At 40.3% G+C, this 22991-nt stretch overlaps 1 protein-coding gene across 1 annotated transcript; it reads right to left on the bottom strand.

Moving 5' to 3' along the window:
* Nucleotides 1-74: 74 nt before the first annotated feature.
* On the bottom strand, nucleotides 75-21845 carry pla2g4ab (phospholipase A2, group IVAb (cytosolic, calcium-dependent)). The gene is made up of 19 exons (XM_033622281.2): nucleotides 21531-21845; nucleotides 18397-18512; nucleotides 15980-16061; nucleotides 15643-15791; nucleotides 15314-15427; nucleotides 14200-14237; nucleotides 13514-13658; nucleotides 11997-12133; nucleotides 11388-11610; nucleotides 10952-11066; nucleotides 9064-9201; nucleotides 8893-8982; nucleotides 7427-7492; nucleotides 5966-6096; nucleotides 5743-5854; nucleotides 5118-5302; nucleotides 4823-5012; nucleotides 2433-2590; nucleotides 75-1876 (listed from the first exon to the last, which is right to left on the bottom strand). Exons 2-19 carry the CDS (start codon nucleotides 18412-18414, stop codon nucleotides 1718-1720), a joined length of 2250 nt encoding a protein of 749 aa, XP_033478172.1. The 5' UTR covers nucleotides 18415-18512; nucleotides 21531-21845; the 3' UTR covers nucleotides 75-1717.
* Nucleotides 21846-22991: the final 1146 nt, after the last annotated feature.

Genomic DNA, 22991 nt, shown 5'->3' with positions numbered 1-22991 from the left:
TTTTGTGTGTGTGCGTGTGTGTCCCAGCTTAAACCAAACACAAAAACAATTACAGAGGCTTGTAGAACAGAGGCTAGTGATGTGACATCATGACTTTGGCTCTTTATGTAACAGATAGATAAAAGAGTGGTGTCAAAAAAAAGAGAGCGAATAAACATTTCTTTACAGAAGACATTGCTGTTAACATGCAAAAACAGACACAAATCATCTGTTGAAATATCATCACAAAGGCAAGTAGCAAAAGTTTGTGGGTCATGAATCCTTGAAGCATGACTGCAGAACGCCTTTTTTTGTTTGTTTGTTTTTCTTCCAAAACAGCAGGGGCTGAAACATGAGCATAGAGGGGTTGGAAGTGCTTCAGTGTAAAATTCCACTGCTCTGTGTGCAGCCTTTGGGCCCCTGCAGGTATAGGTGTAGTGTGTCAGATTCCAGGCCTCCACTGCTGCAGGTGTAGGTGTAGTGTGTAAAATTCCACTGTGTGCTGCAGAGAGTCATCGTTTTCAGTGGCGAGCGGGTCTCCTGATCACACTCGCCACCTCCACCCAACCTGACCCAAGCTCCACTTTATTGCAGTGGGGCATTTGGGGCGTTCTGTAGCGAGCTGGGTTTGCTGCAGGAGGAAATGGCTTGAGAAAAACAACTGTTGCGGTATCTAAAAGGCAGTCTGAAACAACATGATCAGGAAAATCAACACACCTAGAGATAAAGAGAAAGAAAGAAGGAGAGAAGAAGTAGGGCTGTTTCTATGGCATCAGGTTTTGTTTTTCCAAAATGGTGGCTTTAATATGAGACACTCCCTACCGGGAAGCAGGGAGTGCTCTTACCATGTAGGTGGGTAAGCATCATTGAGATGTTTGAGGTATCCAGAGGGGGTGCACTTGGCGTGTTTAGGAGTTGCCATCAAACAAAAGCAATGGTTACGTGCTCCACGTTTTCAAACAGGATTACGTGTTTAGACGAGCCATCCGGAGAAAAAAACAAAAACACAGTAATTTGCATGCTCGGTAGTCAGTATGGAAAGAGTTCAGCTAATAAACATTTACAGGTACAGGTGAGGCTTAACAGCACGTTCACACAGCTCCAAGGAAAATTCTAAAATGGCAGCATAAATAGTCACAGGAAAGATGCAAATGCAGCAAGAACTGAAAGCAAAAGGTGTCCACATGAATTGGGAATGTTGTAACTGGAGCAGAAATCTCACATTATGCATTTAAGAGAAGTGAATGAACACGTGGATCTCACGAGGACAATCATCACTCGTGAAGAACTAAGAGATATCGTAGTTTGGGATTCTCAGTTAATGTAAAAACAAAAGAGATGGGATCACAGTATCCTGTTGTTTGTGATGGAGCCAGATGTTTGCTGTAACAATCAAGTCCCACTGCAGTGTTTAGTAAGTGCTGATTTTCAACATCATTCTCACAGTCAGCAGAGAATTATGAACATCAGCTCTTTGTGGTCAATGAACACCAACAGTTTTTCCCAGAAGTCGCACTCGTGCAAATAGAGCCAGATGAAAAATTCTCACTGTGTTGTATGTGAATGCAATCAAGAGGCTTTTTAACAGTAAACATTGAGGTTCTTTAAAAATTAAGAGTATGATTAATATACAGAAAAGAGATCAACATGATGGCGTTTTCCAAAAAGAAAATGCTTTACTTTAAGAGTCTACAAAAAAAATCCCTAAAGTTCACTTTATCCAGAGTCTTCCATCAGGCTACTGGTTATCATTTCCCAGGAGGCTCCAAGGTTTTGCCCGAGAATCTCTTTTAAGATACTTCTTTTTCGGGATTGCACTGAGGGAGAAGGGAACAGAGACGCACGAGGGATCCTCCTTCAGGGACACGATGCAGTCCTTGATGGCGTCTTTAATCACCTGCAGGGGACAAAATACAGGGGTTAAATCCAAAATGCCAACATTACCTCAAATTCATTGAGCTATATTTCAAAAGCTCAGGCAGTTCTATCAGTTATGTTTATTGTAAGAAGAGGTCTTTCTTTACATCATTGTCACTGCCAAACAGCACTTAAATCCGTCATTGCAGTTTAGGTGTGTCTGAATGAAGTGACCTTCCGATGAAATCAGAAAATAAATTGCATCACATCTGAGTCCTTACTCAGCAAGTGACTCAGACACAGTGAGTGAAAGTAAGTATGTGAACTAGACAAAACCTGTACTATCCAGTCTCAGACAGGCCTTTGAGATTAGAAATTTTCAATGTTGCACAACAAACTGATATTTGCGTAATGACAAGGCAAAAATTCAAAACTTCCCCACTGACAACACTGATTTAAGGCAGATTACCAAAGAATGACTGAGGGCATTAATGCGAATCAATCAGCTGATGTACCAAAGTCCTGAATCACTTTTTAACCCTCTGATGACCTTGAGTCTCACAAACTGCAGACACCACTATAAGGACAGAACTGACCTCCAGGTTGTTGAGAGTGTTGAACTCCATGAGGTCATGCAGTCGGGTGAAGGCCTCGTTGGAGTACTGGAAGTTAAAGGTGGAGAATGGTGACTCAGGGTCATCGAAGATGTCAAAATCAGCCAACTCCTTCTCCGCCTCTGTCTCTCTGGGAACACCTGGAAGTAGATTAATGAGTGAGAAAGTAAGGAAATAAATTTGCAAAAACTGATCCACTGGGAAAAAACAGACTTGAGACTAGGGGCAAAAGATATAATATGTTGAGCTGATCTTGGAAACAGCACAGTCTCACTTCAAGGTCCGTTTATTAGTTTTGCTGGAGCCCTTGATCCCATCACATGATCTTCACAGGCATTTTAGATGTTTTGATTTCATTTTTTCCCAGCCTCTCCTCCATGTCATTTAAATGTTGAGTTTCAAAGATCATTTTTGACCTTGAAAACAACTAAATTATTTGGTTTTCAACTTATAAGCCCACATGAATAGCATGAAAAAACTAGATTTAAGCTTCTGTGCAAACTCCATACTGCAATAAAAATCAATGGTGTGTTGAAGCACAATATGTATGCCTCAAATTTGACATTATTTGCTGGTGAAAAACAATATTCACATTAATTCTTCTCTTTACTTGTAGCCAGAAACAAGACATGCAATGAAAAGTGACGTTATAGTGCAAAACAAATACTGGAAAATAAGAGAATCAAAAATAAATGATGCTGTCACAGTTCATCTCTGCCTCACCACTCTGCACCTGCCTGCTTCAATCTGCCAATCAGACACACCCCTCTCATCAAGCCAACTCCTCTCACCTGTACTCTCTGCTCTGCTCTGGCTGCATTTAAGCCCCTGCTCCACACTCATTCATTGCCAGATTGTTCTCAATGCTTGCACCAGACTCTCCAGCGTTTCTCTGCCTGATCTCCCGGTTACGACCCTGCTTGCCTCCGACTATCCTGCCTTACCGATCTCCTGGAAATCACCTCAGCCTTCCGTCCCCGACCACGATCCTTGCCTGTCCCTTTCTGGGTTCTGCCTGTCTGCTCCCTTGGCTATCCGGTGATTACCTGATTCAGCTCTACAGAGTGAGTGTTACTCCCGTCTCCTCTGTAGCTTCCTGCAGTTATGTGACTCTGATTATTCCTTCACTGAGTGAGTACGAGACTGAGTTTTACGGACATTACTCACCAGTGTCCTGGCTTGGTTTGGCTGAGCCTAACCTCCAATCCCCACTAAAGACTGTTAAAGGCCAGCGGCCAGAAGACAGACTGTTTTGCCTACTGCCATTGTTTGCTGGACGTGTGCTAATAAAGTTTGTTACCAACGATACCTGCCTGTCTTTGTGCTGCTATTGGGTCCAATCCAAACCCATTACAGATGCAGAAGTTTGGAAAATTATTTTTAAAAGTTTTTCATTCACTGTAAGTAAAAACGTCTGCCTTGCCTATTGATTTAAAAATAGTTTAACCAAATACTCTTAAGATTAATTTACAATTGTAGTTTTTTTTTTTTTTTGTGTTAGATCTTTCTATCACATATGGAGTTTCTCAGTATTATTTTTGTACATCTATTAACTAATTCAGGTCAAGAAAGAACTTAACTACTCAGTATTCAAAATATCCTGCTCCACTCACACCCGATTCATCATGTGCTTTTTGAGGAAAAATGTAACATTGATCCGGATTTTGGTTTTATTGTATCTTTACAAGAGAAAAGGTGAAAGACCACATAGAAGACTTTACAGTTAAAGAAGAAAATGCATGCATACAAGAGTGAACCAACTCCTTAATGGTTTGTCCTTCAAATGGGAAGTCCATTTATGGTAAAAAAAATTTCCGGATGTCCTTTGGGGGTTGAGTGCCAAAAGCTTATGTAATGTCCATAAACAGACTGTGGAAGTATGTGGGCTGATGACCTAAGTAGTGAATGTAAAGAGGCAGCGGTGGAGATAGCGTGATTTTCTATGGCTCATGATATATGGTCTGTTTACACAGAGCTCTTCCACTAGAGCGAGAGATTCCCTACCGGCACCTGGCTCCTTCAGGAACCATAATTCACCCGAGCAGCTCATAAAACACTGAACACACTGTGTGTGTGTGTGTGTGTGTGTGTGTACGCACTCACACTCAGTAAACTGTGGGTACGTTTAAAGCGAGATGCCTCATCTCTACTACAAAACCAGACTGACCCTGAACAGGGGAAGTTTTATCAGGGTCACTCAGATAAGGGGCCCAACTTTTGGCAGAACACACATGGTTAAATTACATTGTGCAGTTTCAAGGAAGGGATGCTTCATATGCCATGACGGTAAAACAACATTTTTGTAATACAAAGAACTGAGGCATATTTTCCTCACACATGCTGTGGAAACCTCCATGTATGCACATACTTACCAGGTGCCTTGAATTTCCTGAAGTTGATATTGACCAGGACAAAGTGGATGACAGTCGGGCAGTTCTTTTCGCCTTTTTTTGGTTTGAAGACGTAGCATTCCTTCAGGCCCTCGCGGTCAAAGACTTTAGGGTCGATCTTGGGGAATGGAAGCTTGTTCATCCGAGCCCACTTTTCTGCCAAAAGGAGTTCCTGTGGTACACATTTCCAAATCAGAAAAAAATGATTCATCATGATTCCCTGTTTCACAAATCATTTATGGCAATTCATGACTCTAGAAAGAGTTCAAACTCTGACCTTGAATGGAGGGCTGGAGTCGCTGGGTCTTGCAGAAAAGTCGAAGGAGATGATTAGGTTGACCGTGCGCTGCTGCCGCAGGATGAGAGGGTACGGAAGGTTGTAGGTCAGGCCGCTGTCCACTACATGGATCTTCTTGCTCTTCACATCCAGGGGCTCGTAAATACGATCAAACTCATCTGGGTCTGAAAAAACATATTAAATCAAATAAACAATGCAGAAACAGGATTGGGAAATTTTCTTTGAATGCAGCCAAATTTTGTTGACTGAGTCAACTAACCAGTGTGATGTACAATGAAAGTAGAGCTGGGTATCATTTGAAACAATTTCAGACCACAGCTGTGTTTCAATACCAAGCCTTACTCTCTCCCTTTTTAAGTAAAGCTGCACTAATAAATATTTTTATATAATATATATATAATGATATATAATAATGGGTTAAAGGGATTGCATGTAATTTTGAAGAAGTCATTTGTAGTTATGAACCCAGAGATTTAACACCCATCTCTGCAGTCCCCTCAGCTCTACTTTCAGCACATTGATTCAGTTTCCCTGCCTTCAACTTTACTGTTTTGGTTCACTTTTACCACTCTCATCAGTGTGATGTATCATGTATCATTCTTACCTGTGACAGCATCCACCTCCTCCTCAGGTGTAGGAGCATGGCACAGCACCTCAGTGGTCGGAGAGAACGGCATGCTGGTGTTCAGGTTCAGGCCCAGCATGAAGTTATGCACCTGGCAACAGGGTGAGACAGGTTACGGAGAGACAACAGTTGAACAAGAATGCAGCCAGAGCACATGCAGTGTTTTGTATGACGTGCTGAACACGTGAACATTTTCAATTACCTTCCCAGCCCGGCCCTCTCTTGTGTTAAATAAGGATGTGTCACTGAAGAGCGATGTGAACATTCGTTCACCCCAGCTAGCCTTAGCTGTGCGATGGTACTCGTCTTCTGCCTCCTGGCTCTCTGTCCCACCTGAGCACCAAAATGATGACAGAGAAAACACTGTCAGATCAAATGCTGTGGCAAGGAACTTACTGCAAATGTGGCTCAGTGGTGTGGTGGTAAAAAAAAGTGTAAACGCACACAGTTAGAGACTTTATTTATTGCCTTAAATACTTCTATAGGTCTAAATAAAATAAGATTTCTGACATGCATTTGATGATGACAGACTTAAAAGGAAAAAAAAAATTTCAAACACGTTTAAAGGGCATATAAATGACATTTAATGGGCAAAACACATTAAAACAAACTCAAACAAATTGCGTGCTCACAAACCTTGGCTTTACATTACATGTAAACATTTGACGTGTTAATCACTAAAGCAGCGTTCACACCTCATGAAGAGGACTCTTTCAAATTATGTTTTTGACAGCCTGCTCCTCCTCGGAGTCAGCACAAGACTGTCCAGCCTGAAGAGCCTTTCCACAGGCACACTGGATGGCGTATTTCTATCCGCCCATATGGAGATAACTGAAGAAGGTTACGGAAGTTTTGACATAATTCTTTTAATTATTAACTGTAATGTGATCACTAAATTTAGAAGAGTAAAGCATTACACCACTGCATTACTGACAAATGTAATGTGATTACAGGTGGTGGCCAAAAACAGAGCTAAAAGAGAGTGAATATTGGTCATCAGGTGGCCAGAAACACAACTCCAATTTGAATGATAATTTTGCTCTGAGTGCTGGATGTGTAAACAGTGTAATAATAAAAATAAAATAATTTATTGAAGGTTAAAGTGTTGCGTATTTAGTAATGAATATCAAACATATGAAAACAAGTATTCAGTGACTTTAAAGATGCTATATTAAGTATTTTTTTCAAGAACAAGAAAAAGAGCCAGAAGTGATTTTATGACCAGTTCTAGACTATAAAAATATGTTTTTTCATGCCATTTGTACAAAGAAAATCTAAGTTACTGAAATTTGGCTTGCACATTATTATTAATGGGATCATGAGGTGCAGAACACACACACACACACACACACACACACACACACACATACACACACACACACACACACAAAGATTGTAGGTGAAAGCTCAATGTATCAGCACTTCCTCTTGACCTGACAGAAACCACAGTCACTGCTCCGATGTAGCTGAGTCAACAATACCACAGAAGCTTAAAAAAAAGTGTTAGGGTGTTGACTTTCCCCTAACCCCAGTAATGTGTTCACATGTTAATTGACACCATTTAAAATTGCAAATCTATTGCACCATAGCAAACTTAATCATGCTGCACAATAAGGTGCCTGTTTGCAAACTCCTTGTATGATTCATGCATATCTTAGCTCACCTTTACGTGGCTCATCGTCATTGTCCAGAATGTCTTCTCCGACGATGTGCTGTGGTTTAATCTGCTCTGTAAGACACAAGACAGCTTCACTCATCAGGTTACAACTTTAAAAGCAGCGTGTTAATCTTACTCTACACCACATATCAACAGTGCACCTGTCAGAATGTTTTTGTTCAGTTGTGTGACATTATCAAATAGACTTTCTATTATCTAAGTCTTCAGATAAATGCAATACACCTGATAAAGTAATGCATTCTCAAACTGGGTGGAGATGTTTTTAACACTTCTGCACAAACAATGCACTGTCAGAGTGTGTATGATTGTGTAAAGGTCACCCCAAACAAATGCGTTCAACCAAATCAAACATCCAATGAGCTGTGTGAAGGCTGATAAATTCCCACTGTTACAAATACATTCATGCTACACAATCTAAATCAGATGTGTGAAAATAATTCAGGCATGAGATGAAGATGAAAGAAAATACAGACAACACTAGCCCTGCATGTGTCAGTGAAAGGGTGTGCCATGGAAGTTATATCAGTTAGATTAATACAGACCAGAGACAATGGCATTATCTGGAAACAGACACTGTGACTAAGGACACATTCCAGATAATGTTCAAGAGGTTCCGAGAGCCACAATGTCATAATGTATTGTCATGTATACTACAAGGATGATACCCAACACGTCCAAGTATATATGGTATATTTTGGATAAATTATGAGTCTGAAATAGTCTTTTTATTTACATGGTACACTTAGTAAAATTGTGCTAAAAGACTGCAACATTGTGAATCAATAATGTTATAAATTGTGCACTAAAATATGTTTTTGAAGACATTTTCGATGAGAGATAGGTAATACAGTGCCAGCATCATGGTTTATATTTGATCAGTGCTGCCTAGTTTTACAGTTTGATCTGAGTTTGGTCCGAGAGTGCGACAAAAAGGGGCAGGTCTCCTCTCAATCCACTTCTATATTCTTTGTGTCTGTACCAGTGGGCATGTGGAAGTACAATCTGTAGTTGGAGCAAAAGCCCTTGAGCCAGTGATATGAGCGAGGAGATGAGCAGGGACATCTGGGCGCTGGTAAAATGGAGGGAAGTTTACTATAGTTCATTTACACATACTACCCATACTGCCACGATACAAAGCTGATTGAAAATTGGCAAAGTATCCCTTTAAAGTGCTCTGAAAACGGAAATATGAACATCTGAAGTTCCATAACAGCTGAGTGGACTCCATCTGCTACTGAGGATCATGTGATGTAATGGAAAGCCACTCCACAGCAACTGAATCGATCTAGTGGTGAGATTGTTTTGTCACTTATTGGATTTCTGTGCTGTTCCAGTAAATCAACTGATTTGCACTTAATCTGCAAAGAAACAATAGTTACAGCTACACATATTTAAATCAGAACAGTGCAGCTAAAGACAAAAAACAAAGAGGAGAAGCACAGAAAGATTACCTAACTCCTCCTCCATGGTGCTGCCACCAGCTGTGTCTTTGACTCCCAGCACTCTGTTGAACAGAATGGAGAAGGCGCTGCCCCACACACCTAACACAATGAAAACATACTGTTAGTGGGTTTACTACTGTAAAATGGTCCAACTGTTTAAGATGAAAACACTGTTCTCACCCATCAGAAAATGAAGAGGGTTCTCTTCATATTTCTTGACGACAGTTCCCATGAAGAACTTGCTTCCAAACAAGTCGGGGGTCATGAAGGTGCCGTACTTTGCCATCCCAATTTCATACGGGCTGAACTCCACCCAGTCTGCAAGTTGAAACCTTAGTGTTAATGTAACGGAAATGTAACACATTTTTGGGACCAATATGATCACCATTTATCAAGTACCAGTACCAGTTATCAAGTACTTGTCACTGACTAATACATGTGCTCAGTGGGAAGACACTGGAATTACAATGCATGTGTAAATGCAGTCATTGCTTTATAAGTGCACAAGTTTAAGAAGTTATGCTTGCACTGAAGCACTGAATATAAAACAAATCTGGGTTATGGCAGCCTTTGAGGAGATGGCCGCTTTCAATTTAATATGTCATGCCCCTAAAATGCATTTCTTGTAGCTCAAATCTGAATAAAGGAAGCTCGATTGAAAATAGTGCCTGCGGTTTTCAGTGGTAAATCAAAGAAGGAGAAGTCAATACAGTCAGTCAATATAACCTAACCTGTGTGTTTTTGTGCTGTGCCTGATTGATATTTAAGTTCGACATATGTAAACAGAGTGGGAGGTACTACAGGGGTCACTGAGGTCACAACTGGGTCACTCTGGCCCCGACTACATTTCTGTCTATACAAACCAGTCATTATGATGCATTTGCAGCAACAGCAGCTGTCACATACACAAACACGCAGGCATGCAAGCATAAACAGTTGCACAAATGCACACAGACACACGCACACACAATAGAAATACTTCAGCCTCTGTAACCTTTAAAAGTATAATTGCCTCTTAAATGTGAAGTAATTTCACAGCTTAACTTTACTTTAGGTGTCTTTTGACAACATGGTATTTTCCATTGAGCCAGGTCATAAAGAAACCAGTGATTTTAGGTAAGAGGAGAGCCAAGAAAGAAACTGAAGAACAAGCCTGGTCTATTTCAGTCATACTTTTAATGGTTTGAATGTCTCCTCTTTAAAGGTCGTTTTTCTAAGCTTAGCTGTAAGGGTGAGAACTCACAAAAAATAATTGACATATAATTCTAGATTCGTGACATGGTTCTCTTCAGCTTCATTAGTAGTTGGTGCATTTTTTTTTTGTTTCTTTTTTTGAATGAGCTCAACTGAAGTTTAAAAGTCTTTGTGTTGTGCTTCTTTGAGCATGAAATGAAGCAGCAAAACTTAGACATAAAAAAGTACAGTTCAGTTTTTTTGGGGGGGGGATGCACTTTTCCTTAAGTTAGCAACAGGAACAAGTCAGGTGTGTAATGTTATCCAGTGAGTGATGATGCAAAGATTTTATCTATTCGTCAGTAACCTATTAATTGTTTACAGAAGAGCTCCAGAAAGTGTCTCCACAGGACATCACCCACTTGAGTCTTACTGTAATGCTTCAGTTTCTGGCTTTGAAGCCAGCATATAGAGAATATTCACTGATCTGTCTGAGGTTCCTTACTGTATTTTCTATTCAAATGCTTGTTCCATTGCTGCATGGTGTACAGTTTCTGAGCAGGCTGCATCAACAATGAGGAAGTACTGTGCAACATGACTAAGAGTCTATCGTGGCCTCATGCACACTGCTCAGTTCCTCGATATAGCACAGCTACTATCTGCCACCATAGAGCTGTCATTGGATGACAGCCCACCCCGTCATAACACATCCTCCCTGTGCTAGCGGAGCAGCATTATAAGGAAATAAGCACCGCTGGGTTGTTTTGCATGTGGCCCAACTCATCTGATCATCTCTAGTTACTCATTACATATGCAAAGTAGTTCTCAGAGGGACATGGAGCACAACTGAACATATAACACAAATGCAGATACTTAGAAAAGGACAGATATTTACCTGCAAACATGAGCTCAGAAACATCTGGCTTCACATGCAGACATGTAAACAGAGGAAGAGGACTCTGAGCCTGGTTTATTTTCTCCTGGATGTCACTCAGTTTGATGTCCATCCTCTGGTGGGAGAGAACACAGTCTTTGAGACCTTTATACTCACACTCTGCCGGTAGTAGGACTTGTCTTTGTCATGATTACGAGGAAGTAAAATAAAAATATGCAGAAATACAAAGGGAGGGGAAGATACAGCACAAAATGAAAATAAAATAAGTTGTGGGTGGGATGCCAGCTCAAAAGAAAAGAGAGGAAATGAAACATGGACTCAAGGGGCGACTCAAGGTTTGATGTACTGCTGATCAATACGGAGACAGAGAAATAAGAAATTCCAATAAGAATTCTATCAAAACGAAAACAAGCACACGCGGTCAGGTGGTTCTTACCGCAGGTATAAGCGTCTCTCCTATGAGCATACCGAAGATATCGGTAAAGGTAACAGGCTGCCCTGAAGCCTTTTTGGACCAGAGGGCCTGGATGTAGTTAGTGATGTGTTGGGGCAGCAACAGCTTCAGTGGGTTACTGCTAACTCTCTTCATCAGTTCAGGGTTGATGTCCTTTGGGCCCTTATTTGGAAAGTCTGGGTGTGAGTACAGAGTAGACATGTACCTGTAGGGTTAAAGAGGAAAAAAAAAGTTTGAGGCATTGCACAAATCTTAATGCAATGTAAAAAATGTTATCAAATAAGTCAATACATGCTTAAAAGATATCACTCTGCTCTTTACACAATTTACAAAGGAGGAACAACACTGTTAAGGAAGTTAAATCCAATAAGTCACTCCACAAACATGAAGGTGAAGACTGAAACAACCCAGAGGTGCTCACTTGATGGCATACCAGCAGAGGAAGGCAAGTTTGCCAGAGAAGGGAGGAGACAACACCGAGGGAGAGCCAGAAAGAAAGAAACACAGCAGTAATAACACACAGAAAGATAAAAAGGAGATAAGTGTATTTCGTAGTAATAAAGGTCAGGGGTGTATAAAATAAAAACTGACCATGTGGATCCTGAGAGGCCGGCGACATATGTGGCACAATCCAGGACCCCAGACTCAAACAGGGCTTTCATCACACCTGAGAAGCCAACCATGGCACGGAAACCGCCTCCTGAGCCCGCTATGGCTATGACTGGCACCTGTAACACACACACACACACACACACACACACACACACACACACACACACACACACACATAAAGGGACATTCATAATGTGAAGGAGAAGAAGACAAAAGCGTACCTAATCTCATAATTATATACTACACAGCTTAGACTATGAGTCTCACATTCATTCTCATTCTTTCAGGTTGAGTAACTTCCCTCCTGTGCCTCCATGTGTCTTTGACACATTTTTCTCATTTGTGCCTTCAGATTTTCAGCTATTTCACAATTCTCATTGTGCAACATCGCCTCCTTTCTGCAGCCTGTGTTTATCTTTAGGTTATTCTGAATATTCTGACAGATACTATAACTCCACGAGAGTCTTCCTGGAACGGGAGTAAAGGGATGCTGTAGCATAGTGGAAAGCAGAAGCCGGTTATCTCATTCCTCTGGAGCTTCCGGTACATGTTGAGGACATGAGCAGGCTTGGCTTTAGATTACAGCCAGCCCCAAGGGCGCCTAGCCAAAACCACACAAGCGAGAAAATGAAACTCGAGCAGAGAGCAGGGGAGCAGAACTCGCAGGTTTGTGAGGCTTATTGTATGTTTAAGAACGCAGGTTATTTAAAAAAGGCATCACAGTTTTGTTATTTTTACTTTTCCTACATCTAGGATTATTACTATATATATACTGATGTACTGCACAGCAGCTATAGCTCTGTCAGCTAACTCATGTGGAATGTATTATTATGCAAGTGTAAAATATGTACAGCGTAGGTGGCATCTAGGCTCTGACCTAATTGTTCCCCATGAGAAAACTTTGCACAGCAGGGAGCGGGGACTAATGAGATTAACTTTCCCCCTTGGGCAATGTAGATACAGAGCCTACAGGTGGATGCTCAGGTGGAGGTGGGGCTTTGGAAATGCTCCTCTAATACCAGCAGTAGGAACAAATGACAGCATATCTTTCAGGTAAGCGGTGTGGCAGTAAAAAGGAGAGCGCTGATAACTTCATTCACTGCCATAATAAACAATGTGTGTTAGATATACAACGCGTTGCAGTAAGAGAGACTAAGTAGCTGTGGGCTGGAACCACTGTCTGGAATTACTGTCTGTCTGAACTTAAGTATCAGTAACTCAGTTGAAATGAAGGAAAAGTTTGCTGAAACAAAACTATACAATCATGAGAACCACAGTAAGGGACTGTCTTCATGTCAGTGCATAGCAGTCTCTCATTTTTCATGACACATGAAGAACATTTCGGTACCTGAGCATTATATATAGTGAAGTGCAAATGGATGATGAAATTAAGTGTTTGAATAAATTAAGCTGTCACCTCACAGATTTACCCAAATGGCTGAAAACTGTTTTGTTTCCTTGTTAAATTTATGTTAAAACTTGACTTTGTCTCTCACCTCTGCCGGAGAACTGGGGAGAAAACGAGGCTTCTCCATGTCTAGCAGCTTCTTGATGCCCAGCATCACTCTCTCTCTGCGGGTGTGTCTGAACTGCTTCTCTTTGTCACACAGGGCCAGGCTGAACCGCAGATCCAGTTTGGTGCTGCAGCAACAAATGAAAGAACTAAGGTTTACTAGATCTGATAGTGGGAAGACAAGCGATAACTCTTGATTAACATTTTCTGCTGAGATGCAGGTAGAGGATATCATCTCTCCGTGTACTTAGTATGATGTCGAAACCGATCTTGAAGTCAGATAAGGTCTGCCTCTGGGCTGTTTGGTATGAAATACACATCGACAGACAAACAGTCTTGACCTCTCACACTTTACTACTCATCTTCTCATGATTACAAACCCTTAAAACATGTATAGCATTTCCAAACCCTCCCACTACCCCCTATGTAGTGATGCCATGGGTCACACTGCTTTAAGTTCAATTTTTAGTTTCCGCATCGCTCTGGGTGCATTCCTGTGCATTCTTGAACCTGTGAGGAATTTTCACACAGGCCTTTCCTCATATATTCCTTATCGCGTTTTCACACAAGCACCTTTAGGTTCAAAGTGAACTCTTAAAACATGTATTGCTGTAAAACTAAATAAAAAAATATACTAAGACAATGGTTAAATTTGCAGGGAATACATACCAGATTTCCAGCGACATCTCCAAGTACACTTTGGTTGCCTGCCAAAACAATAAAATATGTGGTTACTGTCCAGTAAAGGAGCAGCTGATAGTGGTTGGTCATAATAAACAGGCAAACACAAAGTGTCACAAGCAAAATCTAAAAACGGAGAATGGTTAATTTAAAACATTTTTGCTAATTTTTTTTTTAATCATTTGCAGACTCATTGTATTATTTAAACAGAAATTTAAATTTCACTAAGTTATAATCTGTTATTCATTTATTGATTGATTAATTAATTAATTAATTCATTCATTCATTCATTTTCATAGTGTTGTTCCTTTTTCAGCCCATCCCACATGGGACTAGAAGACCCTGTTTCACAACCATCTTCCAGTCTTGCACAAAACAAAATGTGGAAAAGAAAAAGAAACATAACAAAAGAAACACAAATAAATTATTAACAAAAAAATCATCCCAAATAAACTGCTTGCATGAGAAACTACCAGACATTTACAGACTATTTTAAGAAAAAGCCCTCTTTCTTCTCAAAACACTAATAATTATTTGTCTGTTTCAAATGTGAACAGATATTTCAGTCTTTGTGTATCTTCCATATTTGCAAAATCAATTTCTATTTATTATCTTACCAAACAAAGCTTTGTGCAGTTAACAATAAAAAGGATGGTAGAAAACAAAACTGAACTTCATCATTTAGACAACACATTGGAAAAACACATTTTTCTTTTTCTAGATTAACATACCATCCAGTTTAAACTGTCAAAGGCAAAATACCAGATCTCAGCTGAGCACACAGAGATTTTATTTATTATTTATTTATTTATTTTTATATATACAACTATACAAGTAATAATTAATCATCAATAAAGTTATTTTGTTAGCACAATCTAGTCTCCGTACACATGCAGTACTATCTTCAGTCTGTAATATTATATTTTATGTAATATAACATTTACCTTGTGTTCCATCTTCACATATTCAATGTCTTTGGAAAAGGTGGGATCTTAACTAATATTTAAAGAAAGCTCCTGTAAGTTTTAACAATGCTCACCTGCATAATATTAACTTATAATGATGAATCTGCCAAAGAGTCTGCTGTGATTGAGGGTCTTACTTTGCCAATGAGGAAAGACTCCATCTTTGTCTGGCCAATGCTGAGCTTGGTGATGTCATAGGTCGCCGTCCCAAGTGTCTCATCCATCACATAATTGGCGTCCATTAATGTTAACTGAGTGAAATAAATATCACAAGTTGAATAGTTATACACATCTCAAACAATGATCAATATAAACAAAACATAGAGATCCTAACATGTTACTGTTTATCTTATATCATTTCATATCAGGCTAAAAATGATACACTCTGGCTTTACTCTCCACTACATCCCTGCTTGTCATGGTTTACTGGTGTGGACTGTGCTGGACAGTAAAATGCAGGTCTAACCTCCAGGATGTTGTGCTGGTTGGGGTCTAATATGAAGTGGAAGGTCTCGTTCCATTTTGGGTTGATGTCATTGTCTATGTGCTTGGTCTTCTTCCTGCTCTCTGGGGCCGTTGGGATAAACAGCTCCACATAGGGATCTGGGGTGTCCACTGCACAGACACACATGGACACACACACAGGCACATTTACCAATGTCAGCATAATGCTCGTGTTACTTTCTTGTTTTGTTTTTTTTTTGTGTGAAAAGTTCTTATTGATCTTAATTTTGGTGGAAAATTTTCTCTGCCTCAAAAATATGTGTCAATGTTAGAATTCCATGACATGCATTAGGACTCACACAGGTCCCCCAGCGCTCCCTTGGTGACACTCTCGGCTCGAACCACCGTCACTGTGAATTTGTGAGAGAACTGCTGCTCCACCTGCAACACAACATTTACTCAGTTCAGCTCATTGTCTCAAGTGGAAAAATCCGTCCAGCCACAATCATAACAAAGATAATAATCTCGTAGGTGCGTAACCCATTGTGCGCAATTAATCTAGTGATGAAACATGATGTAAGAGTCACACGTCAATCAGTGGGAACAGCTGGGTTTCTTGGCAGGTTGACACATCCGCTGTGAAATCCTCTAGCTCTCTACTGTAGGTTCACCTTCCAGCTGTATTCACACTCATCAATAATTACTTTCTTCTTGCATTTGGACAGCAAAATGCTCATTTGTTGGACCGCAACCTGGGATTTACAGCTTAATTTGTTGTAAGAATCACACACCAATAAAATACTTACTGGTGCCTAGTGGCACTTAAATGTAGGAACAGTGGAAGAGGAAGACTGTCAGGAACAAGGGAGTAACAACTGGACAACACTTTGTGATGGCAGTTTTTGTCAGATGACAGCAAGATGTTACTCTGTTGTGGAAACCTTACCTGGTAACTGCCGTGAGAAAATGGCAAAAGCATATGTATTTGTACCTTATCCATTACTATATGTAACAGCACACTGTAGTATGGATGAACACTAGATAAAGTCTCCATACCTCAGCTGTAGTGTTACTGTGGGCAAATGTTGTTGCAATACATTGAAGGTTTCATCATCCAAAATGAGCTTTATAACACAAACTAGTGACAGCAGCTTAGACAAGCGTATTAAAGCTCCGATTCACCAAAGCAGAAGTGTGACATCACTATGTTGAAACCCAAGTGGTGATCATTACAACATACGCTGTAGTCAATCCAGAGAACATAGACTGTACAACAAAGACATTGCTGTACTCCACAAACAATTGACAAGTCCCTCATTATTCCAAGTTTTATACCCCTTTTCTCACAGCTTCCTAACACAAAACTATATTTCTGTACTTCAGCAATGGTTTGTGGTCATTTTGGAAGCATAATTCAAAAACTTTATGTGTTTTTCAATTAGAGACTTCCCCATAGCCGCTTTCATTACCTTACTGTGCCCCTACAGATTTGGTAGCATATTGTGCAGAGGAAGAAGAAGGCATTTGCCTTACACATTACACACAGGCCCAACACACACATACATGCACGAACAGGACCAGTACACATGCATTAATGGAGCCATGTCAGAGCGACGGACCTGCACATGGACAGGTGCCCTAAGCAGTTTGGGGTTCAAGGACACCTCAGCAATGCCTAGGAATTGAACTGGCACCTCTCCAACTACCAGTCCACACTCGGCCCCTGGTCAGTACAGGTACTTGAACCGGGTTATCCTTTGGTTCCCAAGCTAAGTCCCCATGTCGGGGCTGCAGCCGCCCACAGAGTGTCATTAACACCATTTTTCCAAAAATGCAGGTTTGTTCCCTATAACTGTGCCCTGTAGGTAACTAGCCTTTACAAACATACTTTCCTCTTGAATGCCCAACTGTTACTTCCTTGTTGCCCATAGTCTTGTTTTCTTCCACTGTACCTGCATTTAAGTACTAGTAGCAAGCATGTTATTGGTATCTGATTCGTGCAGTAATATTACACTATATATCACAGGCTGTATAATAAAGGGTTACTAAATATAGTATATGGGTCACTTGGAAGTTTGTGCTAAAGTATTCAGTCTCCAATGTTGAAAAATATGTGGTACGTGAGTTAAAATACAGGCATTTTCAGAGGTCATTAATCTCCGAACAACGTTTCCTTTGTCCTTCATAGATATCCATCACTGAACCCACATGTTGGATTAGGAAGTTGTTTTGCATTTTTCTTTCTGTGTTGTTTTTTGTGTCAGCCTTACAACCAACCAGAACTATCAGTCATTCTCAAATAATCTCAACATCTGTTTATATTCACTGTAGTTTTAAGGTGTGACCACTCATGGGGGACACAAGTGGCCTTTAAAGCTTGCTTGTTTCTGACTGCCAGTTGCACATCCTAAGTTATGCAGGAGAGAGAATTTGATTTCAGCCAACCACAAGTCTCAACACAGAGAGAGTTGTGAGACTTTTAACTGATGTAAACCTGTCCTGCAGGCATGTAAACGCAGCCATCACACAGATTATCTCATGCTAATCTCATTTAAAACCGGCCAACATTAGCCCTTGTTGTCTGCTGAAGTGATCAGGACAAATATCTTGCCAGTGAGTTTTTGCTTTGAAGTGATAAGTGTGAAATTCTTTCTACTGTAAATCTAAAAACCCAGTAAGGTAAGACATGCTATGGATTAATTTGCTTCGTATTGTGACCACCAGAATCTCTTCATCTGTTTAAACTGCTCCGTTTTCTCTACATGTCAGTACTCACAATTATATTGGAAGCCATTATGAGTTGTCAGGTGAATAATTCTCAGGAAAGCCTTTGTCTAAATGTGAACTTTAACTCAGGAGAACATCTCAGTGAAGAACTGGAGCATTTGGAACCTGGGGGATGAAACAAAAACTTTCATTATCAGACAAATGCAGGAGCACAGCTTTAACAGACAGACAACATTTACATGGAAACATTTCCTCGTGGGTGTCAATAACATCACACCACCATGACGTTACCACAACATCAACTATCAGGCTTATTGCTGTAACTACTTGAAGGATGATATCTTGTCATAACCTCAGCCACAGTGAAAGATAATACAGCTTAAACCAGAATGGGAGGATGACTTTGAAAATTGAAGATAAAGAGCAGGATGATATGTGCCTCAACCTTTCTGGCTGTTTTACCACAAAAAGAGCAAAGGAACTACAAAGATAAATCATATACAGCATATTAATGAGACACAATAAAAAACAAACTTTTTATCATTTACTAGTATGTGTATATATCACTGTTGCTCAAAGTGTGGCCTGCGGGTCAATGGTGGTACTCAGAAACTTTTTTTGCGTGGCCCCTGAAACTCGACAAGCGACTGCATCAAACTGTGCCCCCCAACAAGCATTCCCAAAAAGAAAGATTAAACTAATATAAAGATTACTTCATTCTGATCTGTTCGTTCAAACCACCCCTCATTTGGAGAAGTACAGAGCAAAAGAACAGATCAGCAGGAGCTGCTGTGATCATAGGCCTCTCAGAGGTTTCTCAACTCTAAGAAGAGATAAAATACACAGAGCTGATACTTGAATTTGACTACTGAGACAAAATTCTGAAATAGTGCAGGCTCATTCAAAGCCAATCAAGTCTTCATTTGGATCTCACTGTTATCTATTAGTGCAGCATGAGAGGGAAAAGAGCATTTTAAGATTTTAAATAGGGATCAGGCTGAGTAAAGAGGTGGAATTATAAGAAAGTGGAAGTATAAGAAAATTGTCAAAATGTCATATTGATGTTATAATGAGCTCAGTTATGTCTAGGAGAAATAGGCTGGACAAAGAAGAGATCTTATTTTGAATTTTCTTTTCCTCTGGGACTGTCAGGTTCAGGGTGACAACTTGTAGAAAGCTACTACTAGCACCTTACAAGTGCTGCTGTAATTACATGCTATCATAAATGCTAGTGCTGTTAGCTAAAGTTAGCAATTTCGGTGGAGTGCTCCCAGATGTGCTTTTCCTGTGTGGCCCTTAAGTCATATGCCTGCTCCCTCAATTGGCACTTGAGTACCCTTAGTGTATATTCAAAATTCTAGAAAGATGTTCCTAAAAGAATCACTGACATAATTGGTCAAATAATGAACATTTCTCCTTCATAATGCCCCAAATATTCCTCCAAATCCACCAAAAATCTTCCTCTTCTGTGCTAGAAGATGCAATTCATTAAACCGGGAGTCGGAGGAGCCCCCTACCATCATACAGTGGATGAGTAATGTGTTAGAGTTCATGCCTCTTGAAGCTCTCAGCTTCTATTTCAGAGAGGAACCACTTCGGTTTTATAAAGTTTGGAGTCCTTTTACAACTTACTTAGGACCTGACTGTTTATGAACTCTGTGGTGTGGTGGCATGGGGATGGCAGATGTTTTCTTTTCAGTGCATTGTGTTTGTACATTTCTTGTTTGGGTTGTCATTGGCTTTTTCATCTGTAAAATGTGCCATTCACTGTGAACCTGTTGATGTTTAAATAAAGAAAACAACAAGAAATATCAGTGAAGCCATCTTAACAGTGGCAAGGGGAAGTGAGCTGAGCCACAAACCCATGATAGGAGGACTGGGCCAATAGCAACCACTTATGTGTGCGCAAGTGCAAGTACACCACATGCATATGTAGAAGGTGTGAGAGAGGAAGATGGAGGTAAAAAGAAATGCATCTGTGATACAAAATGTGAGTGAAATGACTGAACCGAGATGCTGTGTGTATAATATATAACAGTTTAACGTACTGTACAGTCTGAGGTACAGGCGGGTGTGCATGAGGCTCTCTCTTTACACTGGCAGAACATGTATGTTGATAAGAAATTTGCATACAGGGTTTGTGTGTGTGTGTGTGTGTGTGTGTGTGTGTGTGTGTGTGTGCTGGTGATAGCATATCAAGGTCAGCGAGCCCTTTCTCAGATGTTCACCAAAGCGTATCATTACTGAGGGGACAGAAAGCACGTAGGGAGTCTGTGCGTTCACAGCACTGGTCACGTAGGTTGCATCGGTGGTCCAACTTTTGCAAGTGCCAGTTCACTCTGCCCTTGTTCTGCAGCGTACAATGAGTGCATGCCGGCTGCTGAGTCCTGTGTGTGTGCCAACAAAAAACCCAGAGGCTTCACAGCACTACATTTTCATACGAGGACGCAAAAGGTGAAAGAGACGCACAGCCACCAGCCACGATGCAAAACAGCTGTAGTTAATAATAGGTTTTAAAGGCATACAGTAGATCTCTTGTTGTGCAAGTGCAGTCCTACCTGTGGCATTAAAGGTAAAGATCGGAAATATCACCTCTATGAATCACTGTGCATTTCTCAAAATAAATAATAGAGGGTACAGGGTAAACCTTATCTGAATTACAGGTTTCATACAAAACTGTTTACTAGGCCGCTGTAAACAGGTTTTGCTTGATTCCCATTGAGTAGGAAGAATAGGGTCAAGATCTAACAAGTCCTGATAGTGCTGTGTGAGTTTGCAAAATGCAACGATAGATTTTTGCCTCACATAATGTAAGACAACAGAGATGGTAGTGTAAGCTATTCTTTTGCAATGATGTCAACACTGGAAATAAGATATGTATTTACGAAGATAAAGCCTTCACTTTTTAAGAGGCAACTAACGGTACCTGTTTACTCTGATCCGCCACATTAAGCGCTTAATATAGTTTGCAATCAATTAGATTAACAAAGCGTTGTTTCTCTGTAAGTGTTGGCACGAGCGCGTTTTTAATTTCCTTATCCTCAAAGAGTTGCGTAAAGGGAACTGCTTTCGAAGACGCTGGTTAAAACACCGGTGCTGGCACTGACCTTCCTCTCCAAACTCCCGTCCAATCATTAAAAAAGAAGCCATTAGACTGAAGAGGGAAGGAAACTGGAAACTTACCTTCGCGCAAATCCTGAAAAATGTGTCATACTGATCGAGAATATAGTTCCACCACTACGGGAGAAGAAGGCGGTGCTTCTCGACAGATGAGCAGTACGCACAGCAGTGAGGAGGACCGTAAATTAAGGTTTTAAGACTGAAGGTTGAGGGAAAATCTAACAAACACAAACTTGACGTAGATGACTAAAAATAACTGTGGGTTTAAAATGTTAGTTTTGAAAAGCCGTGACGAGCAGAAAAGAGTCACGGAAAATTGCGCACTGTCAGGTTTTGACTCAGCGGGGAAAGCTGCAGCTCGCGACTTCTCTCCAAGTCACCAAGTGCGCATTTGGAGACGACGTCCACACGGCGGCAGCAGAATTAACATTTTTGGTGAATTACTTAAGAACATGACACAGAGGTGACACTAAAGTGAAGGGTATTAGTAACAAAAAAGATCAGTCCGCTGGTTATTTCCATACACTGTTGGAAGCCAAACAGTGATTAGCATATCCTGTGGCTTTGACACAATTATGATTCAATCAAATGTTTTTCTCAATGCAGTATTGCCATCATGTTTTTAAGAAGCACTGTTATTACATAGAAATAATTCTTACACAATGAAAAAGAGCCCTGAGCGGACTTAATGCCATGACAGACCCAAACCTCTACAGGTCTCCAACAGCCAGTCATTTTAAATGCAATCATACCACATTCATTACCTCCTCATGTCTTACAGAAAATACACCAGCAGGTAAATTCTCATGAATTGATCTGTTCTGTGTGACATGTATTGCACGTCTGTCCGTCCTGGAGGAGGGATCCCTCCTCAGTTGCTCTTCCTGAGGTTTCTACCATTTTTTGGGTTTTTTTGGGGAGTTTTTCCTCATCCGCTGCGAAGGTCCAAAGGACAGAGGGATGGCATATGCAAGCCCTCTGAGGCAAATTGTGGTTTGTGATAGTGGGCTTTATAAATAAAATTGATTGATTGATTGATTGATTGATTGACGAATCTAATAGCAGAAATACTTCACTAAACATATCTTTATTTTCATATATTTGCTCCATGATTTAAACATCAGATTATTATTTTGAATTACAGTCGTCATCTTGTGGACATGTAGTCTATACAACTGAGATATTCGGGGGAAATATATCTTTAATATTAAAGTGTCTGCTTGCTGTAGCCTACTTCAGATACTTATGCATTAAAATGTAAAAAAAAACAAAACAAATAAAAACAAAAACAAAATGCATTTCTGTAAAAGCCCATTCTTTACAACTTGCCGTTTTCATAGAAGAAATAAAGCTTTACATATGAACACTTTTTTGGTTTTATATTCATGTTTTTTATTGAAATAATTCCACTTGGAAAAAAACAGGAGCAAAAAGAAGGGGGCAGGGAAGCGTTGCCAGTAAAATCAGCTCGGTGCCATAAACACGCACAATACCCCCACTTTAAATTACAGAGAAATAACGATT

Source organism: Epinephelus lanceolatus, chromosome 6 (genome assembly GCF_041903045.1).
Source record: "Epinephelus lanceolatus isolate andai-2023 chromosome 6, ASM4190304v1, whole genome shotgun sequence".
NCBI lineage: Eukaryota > Metazoa > Chordata > Actinopteri > Perciformes > Serranidae > Epinephelus > Epinephelus lanceolatus.
This window is presented reverse-complemented; position numbering and strand designations above follow the sequence as displayed.

What these genes read in the sequence shown, in the direction of transcription:
- pla2g4ab (XM_033622281.2), bottom strand. An exon ending in GGCCTCTCAGGATCCACATG is followed by an intron (nt 11,611 to 11,996) that starts GTCAGTTTTTAT and finishes TTAACCCTACAG; the next exon opens with GTACATGTCTACTCTGTACT. An exon ending in TGACGATGAGCCACGTAAAG is followed by an intron (nt 6,097 to 7,426) that starts GTGAGCTAAGAT and finishes TTTGGTGCTCAG; the next exon opens with GTGGGACAGAGAGCCAGGAG.